This window comes from Maniola hyperantus, chromosome 26 (assembly GCF_902806685.2).
Source record: "Maniola hyperantus chromosome 26, iAphHyp1.2, whole genome shotgun sequence".
NCBI lineage: Eukaryota > Metazoa > Arthropoda > Insecta > Lepidoptera > Nymphalidae > Maniola > Maniola hyperantus.
In genome coordinates this window covers 4,626,506-4,645,733 of record NC_048561.1, presented here as the reverse complement: position 1 = coordinate 4,645,733, position 19,228 = coordinate 4,626,506, and the positions used below count along the sequence as shown (strand labels likewise).

Sequence of the window (19,228 nt, the reverse complement as noted above, 5' to 3'; positions counted from 1 at the left end):
GTAATCGGAAATGCAAATTTTTATTGGACACAGGGGCATCTTTATCTATCATAAATAGTCAGATTATTCAAAATCAAGTAAAAAAGTATCAAAGTACTACAGTTATAAAAGGTATAGGTGGAAAAATACAGTCGACATGCTTAGCGTATGTTCCACTACAGTCAGCAAACGGTTTCATATTTCGCCACAAGTTATACCTATTCGATAACGTTCCATGCGGAGCGGATGGAATTATCGGGCTAGACTTTCTCAGAACTTATAATTAGTCCGGTCTATTTAAGCCTAAAATCAGGAGGAAGGTTACATAAATTCCCATAAAGCTGAATATTGGCATAGTTGTTCAAAACATCATTATAAAGAAAATCTCAAAAGTCCTCATCGTTCCGAGGTGTGCTAAAAATTTGGCACGGGGTCAAAGGTCAAAAAAATGAGTTTTTTGCGATTTTTAGCGAAACGGTGAGTTTTTTCGCAAAATTACCCCAGTACAAAATTGTAGATCACAAAATTCTCTACAAAAAATATATCAATAATTTTTTTCCTAAAAGCCACCATTTTGGAGATATAACGTTCCGAAAAGTTGGATCAGTCGTAATCCCTCTATTTTGCACACGTACGCCACATATGAAAGTCACTAAAGGTGTAATAGAACTAAAATAAGTTCGCTATTATTTATTGTAACTTGCTTATGTAAAATATAAGTTAAACTACGAGAATCTCAGGTATAATGAAACCCCGTTCCTAAATTTGTACGTCAGTATAACCTTGGGATAACATCTGTCTTTTATTCTATTGTCCGCGTGGCTAGGGTCGTATACCTGCTTTATGTTGGCATGCCCAATATATGAAATACATACCGTTAGTCTTGAGCGCCACTGCGTAGGGAAAACATGTGCTTATCTTAACCTATCTTTTAACCTATTTTGTGCGTTTTAGATTTTTATAAGAAAAATGTCAGAATATTGTTTTATTTGTACTCATCTTTTAACTGAAAGTGAAACTGTAACTGTTGATCGTGGTATGAAGACACTGATTAATGCAAGTGCTGAAAGAGATGATGGATACTCGGAATTTCTTAAAAAACAAAAATCTGTGACAATACATAGCAACTGTCGTAAAATTTATACGCGGAAGTGTTCTATTGCTGCTGCCATCAAAAGAAAACGCGAAGAACAAGAAGCTAACACATCTACAGGATCTACAGTAAGTAGTCCTCCTCGTACTAGATCCCGTTCAAGTGATTCAGCTTTTTGTTTTAAAAAACTATGTTTATTTTGTGGCAATAAATTGAATGAAGAGTTGCAGAGAAAAAAATCCTTAGATCGTCGCAGTAAAATTTGTCAAGTAAGTACACTCCAATTCAAACATTCAATTTTGGAAGTAGCACGAACTCGTTCCGATGCTATATCGAAAGCTGTTGTTGCTCGAATCGAATTTGACTGTGATTTAGTTGCTGCTGAAGCAAAGTATCACCAAGAATGTTATACTTCTTTTTTGAAACCGACTACTGGTGGTACAGTTGGTCGTCCTAAAGATGAAGCAACAGATCTGGCAATGCAGGAAATATTTACATACATTGAGAGTAGCAATGACTGTCAGTTTACTTTGGCTGAGTTAAAAGATGTTAGCAAAATTTTAACTTTAGATAACAGGACTATTAAGCTGCGACTTAAACTGAAATATGGCGATAAAATTATTATCACTGAAAAACCGGGAGCGTTAACATTTGTATGTTTGATAAACAGTCACCATGAAATTTTAAATCAATCTTGGTCCGAAAATAAAAAAATTAATAAACAAGAAGAACGATTAAAATGTCTAGAAGCAGCAGCATCTATTATTCGAGAAGATATTCAATCCTCGGTATTTGATAATTCCTACTACCCTCCACCAGGTCGAATGTTTGAAGATTTAAATAATGACATCCCACAGTCACTCACATTTTTTTTGGAGCAAATGATCTTAAAAAATAAACGATCAAATTTCGATCATTTAAAACTAGTATGCACCAATATTTGTCATAGTATCATGACTGCTATTCGACCAAGATCGTTCAAGTCCAAATTACAGTTAGGTCTTTCAGTTTTTTTTCATCGGAGGTTCGGGTCTAAGCGTCTTATACAAATTTTGTCGTCTTTTGGTTTGTGTGCTTCTTATAATGATACATTGATGTACGAGTCAGCAGCAGTTTTTCATCCTCTTCCTCATGTCCTACCACCTGAAAGTGGCACACTTATTCAATACGTTGCAGATAATGCTGATATAAATGTTAATACGCTAGATGGTAACAATTCACTCCACATAATGGGTATAATTCAAATTGTAACTCCAAAGCACTCTGTTTTACTAGAAGAACCTATGCAACGAATAAAAGAAGTTCTTTCAGCAAAACACTTCAAAGCAAAAGCTCATGTGCCAATACAGATCTATCAGAATAGTGATGTAGTTGGTTACAGTAAAATATATGTCCAAGATTTTGGATATGGAACTGAAACAGTATCTTTTCATAAAAATTCTGATGTAGTATGGTTTTATGGAAAGTGGAAAAATACATCATTACCTGGTTGGAACGGTTTTATTGAGCGCTTAACAAATTACCATACAAATTATTCAAAATCTCAGATTACATTTTTACCATTCATCCATCAACCAGCTAGTAACTATAATACTGTCTATACGACTTTACTTTGTGCATTAGAGAACGCGAAACGTTACGGCCACACTGTATGCATCGTGACTTTCGACCAACCCTTGTATGCGAAAGCTCGAGAAATTGTATCAGCCGCACCTGACGGCTCTGAAGTATCGAAGATTATTGTCAGACTTGGAGGATTTCATCTACTCATGTCTTATCTCGGAGCAATTGGTTATATTATGCAAGGTAGCGGGATAAAAGAAGTACTCTCAGAAATCTATGCACCAAAGTCATTAGAAAAAATGCTCAATGGTCATGCTTACGCAAGAGCTGTTCGAGCACATACACTACTCCAGCTGGCTTTAGCAATTACAATATTAAAAACAATAGATATTAATGATATCATGGGAGCAGATTTAATCATAAATATTGACCATATATTAGATAGCACTCTTTCATATTCAGATATTGAAAATGATAATGAAGTATCAGGTGCTTTACTTCATAAATTTAATATGAAATTGAAAGATTTTGAGGAACGAGGACCAACAGCGCAACTTTGGATACAATATTTTAATATGGTTTCACTTGCAAAAGAATTTTTGAGAGCTGAGCGTATGGGGGACTGGAAAGCTCATTTAAGTTGTGTAAAAGAAATGTTACCTTATTTCCACTCGTCAGGACATTTTCCATATGCTAAATCTGCACACTTGTATTTACAAGACATGATGCAATTACAGGACTCGATGGATCCTGAAGTTTACGAAAAATTTACCGAAGGATTTTTCACCGTGAGACGCTCAGAAAAATTGAGTTGTGGAACTTCTACAGACATGGTTATCGAACAGTCTATGATGAAAGCCATGAAGACAGATGGAGGTATTGCTCGAGGAAGAAGTACAAAACAAAGTGTAATCAGTAAATGGGTTTACAGCATGCATGCAATGAACACAGTTTGTGAGAAATTAGAAGATCTTGCTAATGTTAGGATGGATACGACTGAACAGCATGTTGATGCCAGTGATTCACGTGTAAAAAAAGACGCTAAAGACATACGAATGCTTCTTGAGTGGTTCTCGATTCATGATCCTTTCCCAGAGGTTAACAAAGTCATCTCGATTGCAAGTGGTGTCGTTGGTGATAATACAATTAATTGCTATAAAGCACGTGAACTTGGGCTTATCTCTATTGCTAAAATAACTGGACTGACATTTAAAGATATTAAACTTAAACGCGCTGACAAAGTTGTTCCTCTTTTAGCTATGAGTAGCACCGTAAAAGTTCACGAAGAAAAAGTACCTGTTGACCCAGTGTTATTATTCCAACGTATGAGTGTTACTGCGGCTTTTCAAGATGAAATTGAGAAATATTTCGAGTATGAATTAGCTCCTTATCCGTTAACATTATTTGATGACATTGGAATGCGCAAGACCCAGAAGTCGGCTATTTACGATTGTTTTCAGACTATAAATGTTGATATTAATAACACTAATTCAACGTACATAATTGACGGAGGATTCTTATTACATCGAGTGGTGTGGGATAGCGAGGAAACATTTAACGTTATCTTAGATAAATACGTTCAATATGTACGTCGACATTTTGGTTCCAGAGTTACTGTCGTATTTGACGGATATGATGATTATACGAGAAATATTAAAGCAGCAGAGCAACGCCGTCGAAATGCTGCTTCATCAACTTCTTCTGATATTATATTCGATGAATCAATGACAGTTCCTACCAGTCAACAGAAATTCTTTGCAAATAATCACAATAAATCTAGGTTTATTTCGATGTTGAAAGCAAAATTTACTGCTGAGAATATATCCGTTGAACAAGCTAATGATGATGCTGATGTATTGATTATTGAAACAGCGATAAAGAAATTCAGTGTGACAAATACAACTGTTGTTGTTGGTGAGGATGTTGATTTACTCGTCTTGCTTACTGCTCGAACTCCAACTGGAAAAATTATTTATTTTTTTAAACCCGGAAAAGCCCAAAATCAATCGGAAATATATTCATCAAACAGTTTATCCAATTTTCCTAAATGTCAAAATCATGTATTGTTTCTACACGCAATAACTGGCTGCGATACGACATCTGCTTTTTACAGGAGAGGAAAAACAACAGTTTTCAAAATGTTTGAAAAAAAAGATTTACTACAATGTGCTGAAGTTTTTAAAAATAGTAATTCAACTCAACAACATGTTATCACCAACGGAGTTCAATTTCTTCTTGCTATGTACGGAGCCCCCAAAAAAACCACTTGCTTAGATAAGTTGCGATACACATCTTTCGTGAAAAATACGCGTAATAAAAAACAAGTCAACTTAGCTTCTCTTCCTCCAACCTCAGTAGCTGCTCATCAACATCTGTTTCGGGTATATTACCAAGTTCAAGTGTGGCTTGGTAATCAGCTGGACCCTAAAGACTGGGGTTGGAAGTTGATCGACAATACACTAGAGCCAGTTCAAACTTTACTTCCACCAGCACCTGAGAAACTTCTCAACACAATATTTTGCAACTGCAAGAAAGGGTGTAGTGCAAAATGTGGTTGCAGAAAAGTTGGACTGTTTTGTTCCCTGGCATGCACACACTGTCAAGGCCGATCATGCTCGAATGTTGAGTCACCAACTCTTGAAGATTCGTTTGATACCGATCAGGAATCGCTATTGGGGCAGTTTACGTGTGAAATAGAACAAGAAGAAGAAGAAGAACAAGAGGATGAACAGTATGAAGAAGGAGAAGAAGATCAAGAAGAAGAAGAAACAGAAATCTTGGACAGTTATGAATCAGACGACTAACTTTTTATTTTAAGTATTTTATTTAATTACACCGCCGTTGTTTTTGCCCACTATAATATATAATATTATTTTGCAATAGTTTTAAAACATATAAAATCTCAGCAGACCCGTGGAATAGGCCTACTGGGGAAACCACGTTAAAAAAAACGCGCTTTGTACACTACCTCATAGGTGGCGTGGAAACGTGTGCAAAATAGAGGGATTACGACTGATCCAACTTTTCGGAACGTTATATCTCCAAAATGGTGGCTTTTAGGAAAAAAATTATTGATATATTTTTTGTAGAGAATTTTGTGATCTACAATTTTGTACTGGGGTAATTTTGCGAAAAAACTCACCGTTTCGCTAAAAATCGCAAAAAACTCATTTTTTTGACCTTTGACCCCGTGCCAAATTTTTAGCACACCTCGGAACGATGAGGACTTTTGAGATTTTCTTTATAATGATGTTTTGAACAACTATGCCAATATTCAGCTTTATGGGAATTTATGTAAACTTGAATGTGTAAATAGACCGGACTATAATGCAAACATAGACTTGCCTACGAACAGACTCACGTTACAATTTAATTATTATGAAACATGTACCTTAAGAATATGTAAGTCTACTAGCAAAACCGTAGAGTCGGACGAATACTTAACTATTCCATCACGTAGCGAGTCAATTCATTATTTGAGTGTTAGTAAAAGCTTATATAAAGATTGTGTTATACATCCGAAACAATTACATGAAAACGTATTTCTGGCAGGTTGTATCGTAAAGCCGAATAGAGGTAAAATACCAGTAAAAATAATGAATACGGATGAAAAGCCTATAAAAATACTTAAATCGAGTATTATTCAATCGGGAAACATTGACTATTTAGAAAACTATAACCTATGTTCATTTAGCGAATCTCAAAAACATGTTAGCCGTGTTAAAAAATTATTAGCAGAATTGAAATTGGACCATTTAGACCCCACCGAGAAAAAATCGCTTCAAATAATATGCTCTAAATACTCAGACATATTTTTCTTAGAAGGTGACAAGCTAGGTGTATCGAACGTTGTAGAACAGTCGATTATGGTGAAACCCGACACCAAACCCGTGTATACAAAACCTTATCGCTTGCCACAGGCATCGAAGCAAGAAATTAATAAACAAGTACAACGTATGCTCGATGACGACATAATAGAACCATCTAATAGCGAATGGAATAGCCCAATATTACTGGTGCCTAAAAAGTCAGAAAACGGGAAAAAATGGCGTTTAGTGATAGATTATAGGAAGGTTAATGAGTCAATTCAGGACGATAAGTTTCCTTTACCAAATATAATGGACATCTTAGATTCACTTTCAGGGTGTATTTATTTCACTCATTTGGATTTGTATCAAGGATTTTATCAGGTCAGTTTAAACCCCGAGAGTAGGGATATTACCAGTTTTGCCACGAGTACTGGGCAATACAGAATGAAGCGTCTAGCCATGGGTTTAAAAATTAGTCCTAATGCATTCTCTAGAGTTATGTCAATAGCAATGTCAGGATTAACCTTCGAAAAGTGTTTTATTTACTGCGATGATCTAATAGTATTTGGGAGAAACAGGGAAACTCACAATAAAAATTTAATAAGTATATTTGAACGGCTCAGAAAAATGAACCTTAAGCTTAACCCACTTAAGTGCGAATTTATGAAAACACAGTTACTATATTTAGGTCACGTGGTGTCAGCTGAGGGTGTTCTACCCGATCCAGAAAAAGTAAGAGTGCTACAACACTACCAGATACCTACAAATTCAGACGAGGTTAGACGATTTGTAGCGTTTTGCAATTATTATAGAAAATTCATTCCACATTTTTCTGAAATCACCTTACCATTAAATAAATTATGCCGGAAAAATGCAATATTTTCATGGTCACAAGAATGTCAAAATAGTTTCGAAATATTGAAAAATAAATTAATTACACCCCCCATTTTGCAATACCCAGATTTTTCTGATAATAACACTTTCGTTCTTCAAACTGACGCGTCAGGCATAGGTATCGGTTCAGTTTTGTGTAATAAAGATTTAAAACCCGTAGCCTACGCTAGTAGACCTCTAAATAAAGCGGAATTAAACTATCCAATTATTCAAAAAGAGCTTTTGGCGATAGTTTGGAGTATAAAACATTTTAGACCATACCTATACGGTAAGCAATTTATCATTAAAACCGACCATAAACCTCTAATTTATTTATTTGGCATGAAAGATCCGTCAACAAGACTTTTAAAATTCAGATTGCAGTTAGAGGAGTACGACTTTAAAATTGAGTATGTAAAAGGCAGTGATAACGTCGCAGACGCTCTGAGTAGGGTGACCATAAGTTCGGAAGAATTAAAATCATTGAATAGTAAAGTTAGCTTAGTAATGACAAGAGCTCAGAAAGCTAGATTAGATAAAGAGGAGTTGAATAGGAAGGTAGACATGAGGGATCCTTGTATACCTGTCGAATCAAGGTCTGGCCAACCAAGAGTCGCAGAGATACTAAGGAAACCGAGTGATTACGTAGAATTGAAATTTATGTTAGGAAGTAAATTGAGTAAGAGGAAATTATCATATGAAAGAGAATGTTTAGCATATGAGGAGTCAACTCAGTCTATCTACATAAACCTCAATTATATGTCGCATTTTACGCGAGTCGAATTTGCGAATTTATTGAGCGTATTTTGTAGTGAATTGAATATTAAAAATTTATGTATAATTAGAGATGAAAGAAATGTAGAGTTCATAAAACAGTTAATAAATGAGATAAAAAGTAGAGAAAAATGGTCCGGACCGCAGATAAATATATTAAAAGGAGTAAAACGAGTCCATAATGAGGAAGAAAAGATATGCATACTACATGATTATCACTTACTACCTACGAGTGGCCATGCGGGTGTACAACGCATGATCAGCAACATCAAAGGTAAGTACTTCTGGCCAGGGCTAGAATCCGATGTACGGAGATACTTAAGTAAGTGCGGCAAATGCCAAACTAATAAGTATTCTAGAAATATAGTAGAGCCGATGGTCGTGACGACGACAGCGTCGAAAGCTTTCGAAAAAGTATATTTAGATATCATAGGTCCTTTAGATAAAGATATAGATGGTAATGTTTATATTTTAAGTTTACAATGCGAGCTAAGTAAATACGTCGAGGCGTACCCTTTGCAGCGTAAAGATACAGTAAGTGTGGCAAGAGCCTTTGTTAATAACTTCGTGTTACGTTACGGGCTACCCAAAATTGTCGCGAGTGACAAAGGCGGCGAATTTCAGTCAGAAACGATGAAAGAGGTATGTAAGCTACTTCAAATTGAAAAGATAAATTCTACAGCTTATCACCATGAGTCGATAGGCTCCTTAGAAAACACTCATAAGCATCTCGCTGCATATTTGCGAACATTATGTGACGGACATCCAGAAACTTGGAGTCAGTGGCTTCAGTTCTGGTGTTTCTCATTCAATACTACTGTCCATACACAGACTAAGTATACACCGTACGAACTCGTATTTGGCAATAGTTGTAGTTTACCTAGTAATTTAAGAAGTAATGTAGTAGAGCCACTATACAGCCAAGATAATTATGCACTTGAGCTTAAGTATAGGCTACAGTTAGCATCTAAGGAAGCGCATAAAAATTTAGTTTTAAGCAAATTAAAAAGGAAACATGTATGGGACAAAAAGTGTAATCCCATTCAGTATCAGAAAGATGATTTAATCTTGATCAAAAATGAAACAGGTAAAAAACTGGATAAGCTATACGATGGACCCTATACAGTGTTAAGTGAAGATGGACCTAATGTTACAGTGCAAAACGGTAAAAATGTCGAGACTGTCCATAAAAATAGGACAAAACCATATGTCACCTAGTATTAGTGTTTAGCTCATGTTTCTTTACTTATGAATACGCGAGGTACCTACGCTTGTTATTATTAGTATATTATTATTGTAGTCTGGTAGGTAACTACCTAACATTGTATCATAAGTGCCTAATGGTTTTATATTTCATTACGATGACATGTATGTACCATCGTATTGTACCTATTAAGTACATTATATTTTAAATTTCATATTGTAACTTACCTATAAGATTGTGAATGTTTCGAACAGCTTATTTCTATGTATTAGGTAATAAGGAAATCAAACAAGTTTATATTAAATAATTTTTATATTATCAAAAAAAAAAAAAAATTGTATTAAAACATTTTTTTTTTCAAAACCACCCCGGTGATGTAGTGGGGTTATGTATTAGTATTGAGGAGCAGTAATAAACGGGACATAGAACAACTCACACGTGTTTGATTTACACATCTATCCACTCTACGGAACCTCCAACGGCAACATCACAGCTGTGCGTCTACAAGACGTACGTCCGCACGCGACTCACTTACGCGGCCCCAGCTTGGTACGCGCTAACGAGCGAAACGGACCGCCAGTCGCTGCGGGCGCAACAGTCGCTCGCGCTTCGCACCATCGCCGGAGCTTCACGCTACGTACGGAACGCGGTCATCTCCAGGGACCTGCGCATGGAGAGCCTCGACGACCACATTCGCCGCCTGAGCTCCTCTGTTCGCGCGCGCGGATGGAGCGCGAGCCCAGCACTTGCAGGGCATCGCGCCATACCACCGGCGCCCACCGGACATGAGAGGCCTGCCACGTGACCTTGCTACCTGATTGACCCATCGCTTGCATGCGGAGGTGGGCCCGGTATACTACCGGGACCTGGTCTCCTCGGAGGTGAACTTCCGAGGACTGCGGGAGTTCGCGCACGCGTGGCACAGGAGAAGGAGCTGCTCCGAAGTGCGGCAGCGACGACGGAGAAGAGGACGCGGAGAGCAGGAAGATGAAGAGGAAGGAAGCGAGGAGGATGACGACGACGCGACGAGCTCAGAGGAAGGAAGCGAGAGTTAGGTATCCAGATACGCAATGACAGGAGAGGATGTGGGAAACAGGAGACACCACGAACGGCGACGGGAATCTCCCGTATCTGTGACGTCTGCCCCAGAATGGGGAGAGTGACATAATGGGGACAAGGAAGCAGAAAGGAAAGAACTTGTAGGGAGTCAAGAAGGCGCCCCGGGAAAGAGCCACCGAGCAAGTACCGAACGGGCGCCCTCCCGCGTTTCGGCCCATATAACCGCAAGGTTGGTGGGGCCATGGGTGGTGGTGGGTTGACCCATCGCTTCCTCGCCGCTGGCTGACGGGCGCCCGCCGGGCTTCATCTGGCGGGCTCGACCTCGCTGAGCGGCGGGTGGAAAAGCCCACGGACACACCACGTCGCGCTGCAGTAGCCGATCGCCCGCGATACGCGCGGGCTCGATCGAACCGCAGCGCGCCCACCGGACTGACTCCACTGACCAGTGGTCACACCCCGTGACCCGCCTGTAGTTGCAGGCGGCGTTGCAACCACTGAAGGGGGCCATCGCCCCGATCAGTTACCCCGGGACCCGCGAGGGTCCGCGTGGACGACCCGACTGTTTTATATAGGATTGGCTACAGTCGTCCACTGCGAGGATTGGCTACAGTCGTCCACAGCGCACGTGCCCCATCTACAAAGGAACTACTTGTGTTATCATTGGAACAAGATTCTGTGCTCGGCTTCCGCCCCGTGCGGACGTTCGCTCATGCGCTCTACCTCTCGGTACCGCTCCGAACTCTCTCGCGCGAGTTCGCCCTGTGACAGACAGTGCAAGTGCCCTGGATTGCCAGTGCTTCGATTGTTCCTGCGTTGTGTATAGTGTAGTGTAGTTCTAGGGTCCAGTACAGTTAGTACAAGATTGAACAATGCATTTATCGTTTATCGTTTCGTTTACTCCTCACGGTCAATGTTTACGTATTGTCCGGCAGTATGAGTTGGCCATAACAGTCAGTATTGGACTCATCGAGTAAAAGAAATAGTAAACGTGATGGTCCAACTCTCGCCACAATTTGTCTCTCTTACACGTTCGCAAAAAAAGGGGGACAGATATACGCTGCCATTTTGTTGAGTTTGGCATTTATTATTTCGTTTATTGACGTTTTTTGACAGATTGACAATGACAGATTGACAGCGTGACAATGACAAACAAGTGACAGTCCACCACTTAGTCTATGGTGTGTGTGTCTATGGTAATTTGTCTAAGATCACTAAAAACCTCAAGAAACTTGTGTCCAGAGCCAAATTTTCATCAGATTAAAAAAAAAGTTACCGCTTTCTAGTCTGTTACTCTGTCATTGTCAGTAAAAAAATAAATCAAAACAAACCAACGAAACCAACATAACCTTTTATCATAACTGAAACTGAGAGTTGAGACTGAAACAAACGGAACAATCGCTTTAGTTTTAACTAGAAAACTGAAGTTTTACTGATTATTAGGTATATATTATTGTACGTAATACAACTTTGTAGAAACAACTTCGACAAGGAAGCTGACAGAAAAATAAGCTGGGCTGGGCAGCATTTGGAAAATTGCGTCAAGTCTTCAATTCGTCGATACCCCAAAGCCTAAAGACGAAAGTCTTTAATGAATGTGTCCTACCTGTGATGACGTATGGTGCTGAAACGTGGACACTGACAGTTGGCCTTGTCCACAAGTTCAAAGTCGCTTAGCGGGCTATGTTGGGTAACTCTGAGGGACAAAATCCGTAACAACGAAATCCGTTGGATGACCAGAGTGACTGACATAGCCCAACGAATTAGAAATCTGTACTGGCAGTGGGCAGGCCACGTCTGCCGCAGAACCGATGGGGCAGACGTGTTCTGAAGTGGAGACCGCGTATCAGCAAGCGCAGTGTGGGACGACCTCCAACCCGCTGGACTGACGACCTTAAGTAAGTTTACTCTCTCTCTTCGGATGACGCTCACATAATGTACTAATTACTAGGTAATACAAATCTCTTGATCTGAATTTGGACACATAGACAAGTGGCCAGGTTTGAAGAGTATAGTTAAATCATAACATAACTTCATATGTACCTACCTACTTAAATAATTACTGTCTACTAGGTACCTAGCATTAAATGAGTTCAAAAAGGGCTGAGCCATCATTAATAATTATATTTGTTAGAACAGTTTTGACTACTGACCGCTTGATAAATGACAACACATTTTAGACATAATCTTGTGGTACACTGAAGTTAAAGTTGCAATAAAACATCTAGGTAATCTATTACAGAAAGGCAACTCTTTAATAATCAATTCAGTTTTCTTTGTTTAAGACATGTAATTAAGTTCGGGACCTTGAGTTTGAGCTGTATTTTAGTGTATGTATAAAGGTTATCTGTCTATCTATCTGCTGGCTTTTTACAGCTCATCCGTTCAACCAATTTTGACAAAAGGTACAAAGATCTTTCATCCTGGGGATGGATATAGCCTATTTTTAAATAAACTAGGCTCTGAAAATCGAACAGTTCCCACAAGATAAATGAAGTTGCGAGTATAAATTATTTAGTGTGGAGCTTTGTTACATGCTGGAGGAGGAGATAGGCTACTTTTACCCTTTAAATCAGCGCGGATAAAGTCACGGGCATCATCTACTTATTAATTAATATTATAAATAAAACTTAGACCTCATTAAGATAGATAGTAAAATAAGAAGAATAGTTCTTGTCTAATTAGCAATTTAAAAAATTAAAGATCAATAATTTCTATTTTTTCAGTGATAACTGTGGACCAGTTAGTTACGTTATGTTAACAGCCTGTGAATGACCACACCACCTGCCTAATCCACTTTGTTAGAAGAATGCAAGTTGATTTTGCTGCATCAAGACTACACTCTACAGAATCCTCATAAGTCATCTAAGTGCAGTAACACTGCGCAACAAACTACAGTTTTATAACAATATAAAAATTTAATAGTAAATAAAATGTTTTTTGTCTCTGCTTTTCTATTATGAACATAGTGTTTTTATAGCTAGTCATGCCATAAGATTCTTTTATAGGCATTTTAATTCATACCTACATACAACGGGCTAGCTTTTGAGACTTGCCGCCTTGATGGAGAAAAGAAGAGGAGATAGGGACGTTCCGGAGTCTCTGGATTCATCCATACAAAACGTGAGTGCGTCTCTGGCTGAAGGAGTGAAGGGGTTGACTTACCCCGCCGCCCCCTACCGAGGCTGTTTTAAGTCAATGACAATTTTATCAAAATTAAAAATCATTTAAAAAAGTATACATCCCCGGCGGAAAATCACTCCTTCCAAGGGAATGATTTCCCTGCCCTCCCTTTTACCTCAGCTACCCCCATCAAGGCTGCACGTTTCAAAATGTTCATACAAATAAACAAAATTGAAAATTGCCTGTTACGTTCTCAATAAGCTCATAATTAAAAAAATTGTGAGCTAATCTTTGAAGTGTTGAACCGATTTTGATGAGACTTGGTGCACAAACAGTTGGGGACAGTGTGGCTAATTCTGTTAGACGAGGTCTAAATGTATTGCTATCCTTTTCTGCAGTGCAGGGAGCTTATGAAAGGAACAGCAATACACATAAACCTGTCATTTTAATTTAGTTTTGATCATAGATTCCCGGAAATATCCAGGCAGGCAAATTCCAGAATACTTTTTAACTATTATTAGTATCATCTGAAAACTTACTTTTTTTAGGATGAAATAAAACAAATTAAATTCTTTTGTTTAAATTTAAATTAGATACTATAAGTAGGTAGGTATGCGTATAAGTATTTTACATCAGCTGTAAAATTCATAAGGTGTATTTAAGTAGGTACATCATAAACAGTTCAAATTATATAGGTATTCTACAAGTCTGATGACCCCCAGGTTAGTTGCAGTCTTGACTCTTGAATTAAGTTAGGTTCTAGTGGCCCTAGCTTAGGTAGCTGGAAGATAGGCAACATAATCTGGTAAGTATAGGTTAGGTACCATAGATGATCTGCAACCTGAAAATAATAATTTATTTTAGAAAAATACTTAATATAATAAGCTAGCTAAATTTGGTAGGTAGGTCCATTTCATACAAAATTTTACTAACTTATACCCTTCTATACTAGATTGTAACCGCGATTTTGTCCGCGAGGACTACACAAATTTCAATTAGATAGATCAGTCAGTCAGCTTTTCCTTTTTTATATGTAGATAAATTAAGTACCTACTTTCTTGTTTGTGAATGGATGCAAGTAATGGTAGGTAGTAGGTAGGTATTTTCTGTTATTGTATGTATGTTTCTTAATATACCTGGTAGGTAGGTACCTACCTAGGTTTCAATTCTGGTGAAAAAATGGGTTGATTTTATCAGATGTAGGTAACTACCAACTTATATGTATAATTGAATCATAAATTAATGTAAGTAGGCACCTACTTAGTAGGAAATTTGAGCCACACGTTTGATGTACCTACCCATAAGGCTTAGAATAATATTATGTAGGTATTAGGTACCTAGGTATAGGTAGGTAATAAATTGTGCATATCTTACCTTTGCCTCAATGATCAAGGTGTGACATACTCTTTGTGATCGATCTTACAACGCTACAAGTAAATGCATTCTGCGAGCTATATGTATGGATGGCTATCGCTGCACAAAATGATTCATCCGAGATGCACTATTATCATTATCTATCATTTTAGCCTGTGGATGTCTGTCTTCTACATCCAATCATCGCTGCACAAAATGATTCATCCGAGATGCACTATTATCATTATCTATCATTTTAGCCTGTGGATGTCTGTCTTCTACATCCAGTCATCGCTGCACAAAATGATTCATCCGAGATGCACTATTATCATTATCTATCATTTTAGCCTGTGGATGTCTGTCTTCTACATCCAGTCATCGCTGCACAAAATGATTCATCCGAGATGCACTATTATCATTATCTATCATTTTAGCCTGTGGATGTCTGTCTTCTACATCCAGTCTTGAGGCATCCTCATTCAGCCACTTCACGTTAGGTACCTACTCTATAATATGAACGGTCCATCGGTCGGTACCCCACTAGGTACTTGTAGGTATGCTGTGGTACCAAATCTCAACTGAGTAGGAACGCAGGCATGGATTGTTCACTGCCACTTCAACTTGCTGGGTGGTTTCGACTATGTGAGAACCTGTTTCTTTGACGGATGCTCAACCAAGTACGACAGGCATGGATTGTTCACTGCCACTTCAACTTGTTGGGGGGTTTCGACTATGTGAGAACCTGTTTCTTTGACGGATGCTCAACCCAGTACGACAGGCATGGATTGTTCACTGCCACTTCAACTTGTTGGGGGGTTTCGACTATTTGAGAACCTGTTTCTTTGACGGATGCTCAACCCAGTACGACAGGCATGGATTGTTCACTGCCACTTCAACTTGTTGGGGGGTTTCGACTATTTGAGAACCTGTTTCTTTGACGGATGCTCAACCCAGTACGACAGGCATGGATTGTTCACTGCCACTTCAACTTGTTGGGGGGTTTCGACTATTTGAGAACCTGTTTCTTTGACGGATGCTCAACCCAGTACGACAGGCATGGATTGTTCACTGCCACTTCAACTTGTTGGGGGGTTTCGACTATGTGAGAACCTGTTTCTTTGACGGATGCTCAACCCAGTACGACAGGCATGGATTGTTCACTGCCACTTCAACTTGCTGGGGGGTTTCGACTATGTGAGAACCTGTTTCTTTGACGGATGCTCAACCCAGTACGACAGGCAAGGATTGTTCACTGCCACTTCAACTTACGGGGGGGTTTGGGCTATGTGAGAACCTGTTTCTTTGACGGATGCTCAACCCAGTACGACATGCATGGATTGTTCACTGTCACTTCAACTTGCTGGAGGGTTTGGGCTATGTGAGAACCTGTTTCTTTGACCGATACACTGCGCACATCACAAATTACGCCGCTGAACCAAATTTAAGTTACACAATCACGACGGTTAGCTTTGACTACCTTCCCAAACATTCTCCTTGCCTCCGTGGGCAAATTAAGGCACTTCACTTATTAAATTTCATCATTTTGTTTAATTATCAATAAGCTTTCACGCTTCTCTCACCGAGTATTTTTTGGTGAGTTACAATTCGACTATCGACTCGTATCCATAAGCGAAAATGACGTCATTTACTAGTTTTAGGACGTCAAACTTAGGACTCGTACTGCCAAATTACTCGATATTGGTATTGGTGTAGGTAAACGCAAACCATTCTCGATGGTGACGTAGTTATGTGGTAATTGGTATCGTAAAGTTGAAAGCTATACTCGCAAACACTCGATCATCTTTAGTTCGCAATATTTCCGCTGTGTCGCTGCCTGTAGATGTATGGAAACAGTCGATTTCGACTTTGGTATTTTTAAAACTATGAAATCTTATACTAACTGTACAGGTTCCGTGAGTACACTAGTCTAAAGGCTCGCTTACACCTAATCCGTTATCGGCCGATCTTTACTCGGGCGTCGTCGGCCAAACTCGGCCGATCAAATCAAACGTATGTAAAAGAATGCGTGCGCGTACACTACTGCAACCGTCATCGCCCGTTAACTCCCGATGACGGCCGATCAACCGCCGAGTCCGAACTTGTTGGGATTTCTCGCCAGTCTGCCGGCGACTATAGAGCAAACTGCATGAGTTTGATTTAATTATTCCGTCTTTGTTCTGTTGTTTCGTGAGTAAATTGTATTCTGTGATTGTTTTCGTCAATTTTGTTTATTACCTAAACGTGTTACTATGGATATTGAAAAATTAATTAGTTGTGTTTATAATAGACCAACTCTGTGGGATAAACATTCAAAAAATTACAATAATCGAGATGTTTCGAAACGGCTATGGGCTGAAGTTGCGTCGGAAATGGATATGGCGGTTGCAGACATTAAAAAAAAATGGAGCAACTTAAGAGACCAATTTCGAAAAGAATATAACAAATACAATGAACCAGGTAGATCCGGTGCTGCGGCGGATCACAAATTACCTTCGTGGACATATTACGAATCGCTTTTATTTTTGATGAAACAAATCACACCGAAACCTTTAAGCGGGAATGTGCTTGAACCTTCCAGTCAAGAAATTGAAGATGATACGGAATCAACGCAGTTTTCATCTGAATCACTGCCACAAACAGTACCGCAGCCTGGACCCTCACCTTTGTCGCAGCCTGGACCCTCTACTTTGTCGCAGCCTGGACCCTCAACTTTGTCGCAGCTAGGAGCCTCAAATTTGAGCCAATCAGTAATCTCCACGCCACAACAACATACTACACCACACACCAAACCTATTCGTGTACCTATAACGCAAGCTCATCGTTTTACATCCAATCAACCTGGAGGAAGACTTATGAAAAAGCGAAGTATTGATGTGGACCAGGAGTATTTAGAGATCGAAAAAAGAAAACTTCAATTATATGAGTCCAGGTCAGCAGATAAATCTGCAGACGATCCTGATCGTAACTTTTTGTTGAGTTTGCTTCCGTACTTAAAAGAAGTGTCACGAAATAGAAAAATCTTTGTTCAACGAAAATTGTTAGACGTGTTCATGGAAGAAGAAAATACCCAAACTCACTATTCTCCTGCGAGCCGCTACTCCGAAGAATTAAGTCGCCCCGATTCTGGAGACTTGTCATCAAATATGTCATTTCCTCAATACATAGTCAATATTGAAGAGCCTTTGCCACTTACCATTAATCAAATGACGCCTTCACAAACATCCACATCCGCGGGAGGACATTTGCCACTGACCACGAATCAAAGGACTCCTTCACAAACATCAACACCTGTCCAGAGCCAACTGTACACGTTCACGCATGGAGATTTGGGCTCGAACTTACAATAATTTAATTTTTCAATTTAGTATGTTTAAATAATGTTTGCGTAATAAAAATAAAACCAGTTCACTAAACAATGATTTTTATTTCAATTTTTTTAAGAGACTTCTTCCGATAACTTAGCACTATTATTCTACCTACTACCTAAACACAATCTAATACTAATAACCATTTGCTATAAAGAGTAGGTAAGTATCGCCTTACCAGGTACCGGATGCAACGGTAGGTATCTACCTGTAGGTAACTTGACCTCCATTATTTTATTTTATTTGAATTAGGTACGAAATTTAAAAAAAATACAGGAAATAGTAGGATTGGAATGTGAATTAAATTGAAGTAATTATGTTTTTAAATAATATTATCTGAAACATTATAATTATTGAATCCTATTTTCATTACAAAAGAAGTGTTTAAAAGCTTCACGAATATTATAAGCTTCAGTCGTACTTCTGTTTTGCCCTCTTGAAGCAAAGTTACTTCTTTGACCAAAATTTCTTCTTTGATCTGTGGAATAATAATTGTGCCTTGGTGGTCCTTCTTTGTCTATTACAATGTTGTGTAGTAAACAAATACACTTTACAATAGTTTCAGCATTTTCTGTAGTTGCTTCTATACATTTGGTCAAAATTCTCCATTTTTGTGTTATTATACCAAAAGCGCATTCAATTACTACTCGTGCATTTGATAAGCGTTCGTTGAAAATTGTTTCCTGTTCTCCCAGGTTAAGTCTTGGATACGGCCTCATAATATACCTTTTTAGAGGATAAGCTTCATCTGCTAGTAATACCAAGGGCAATAAAGTATTTGTATTTGGCAAACATTTAGAAATATTTAAATACCCATTTTCAAACTGTCGATACAACGCCGAAGAGGCAAACGTACCACCATCGCTTTGTTGTCCATATGCTCCTACTTCAATAAATAAAAATTTGTAATCAGGGCTTGCAACCGCTTGTAAAACAATGGAAAAAAATTTCTTGTAATTATAGTACATACTACCAGAATTAGAAGGGCATTTCATTCGAATATGTTTACCATCCAAGGAACCAATACAATTAGGAA

General features: G+C 38.6%; 2 protein-coding genes across 2 annotated transcripts; both read left to right on the top strand.

Annotated features, from left to right (window-relative positions):
- The first annotated feature begins 268 nt into the window (after positions 1–268).
- LOC138404135 (uncharacterized) lies at positions 269–5,439 on the top strand. The gene is made up of 2 exons (XM_069507374.1): positions 269–4,549; positions 5,030–5,439. Exons 1-2 carry the CDS (start codon positions 949–951, stop codon positions 5,437–5,439), a joined length of 4,011 nt encoding a protein of 1,336 aa, XP_069363475.1. The 5' UTR covers positions 269–948.
- Positions 5,440–16,766: 11,327 nt separating this feature from the next.
- Positions 16,767–18,830, top strand: LOC138404250 (uncharacterized). Its single transcript, XM_069507786.1, has one exon. The coding sequence runs from the start codon at positions 17,077–17,079 to the stop codon at positions 18,172–18,174; it is 1,098 nt and encodes a 365-aa protein (XP_069363887.1). The 5' UTR covers positions 16,767–17,076; the 3' UTR covers positions 18,175–18,830.
- The last annotated feature ends 398 nt before the right edge of the window (positions 18,831–19,228 follow it).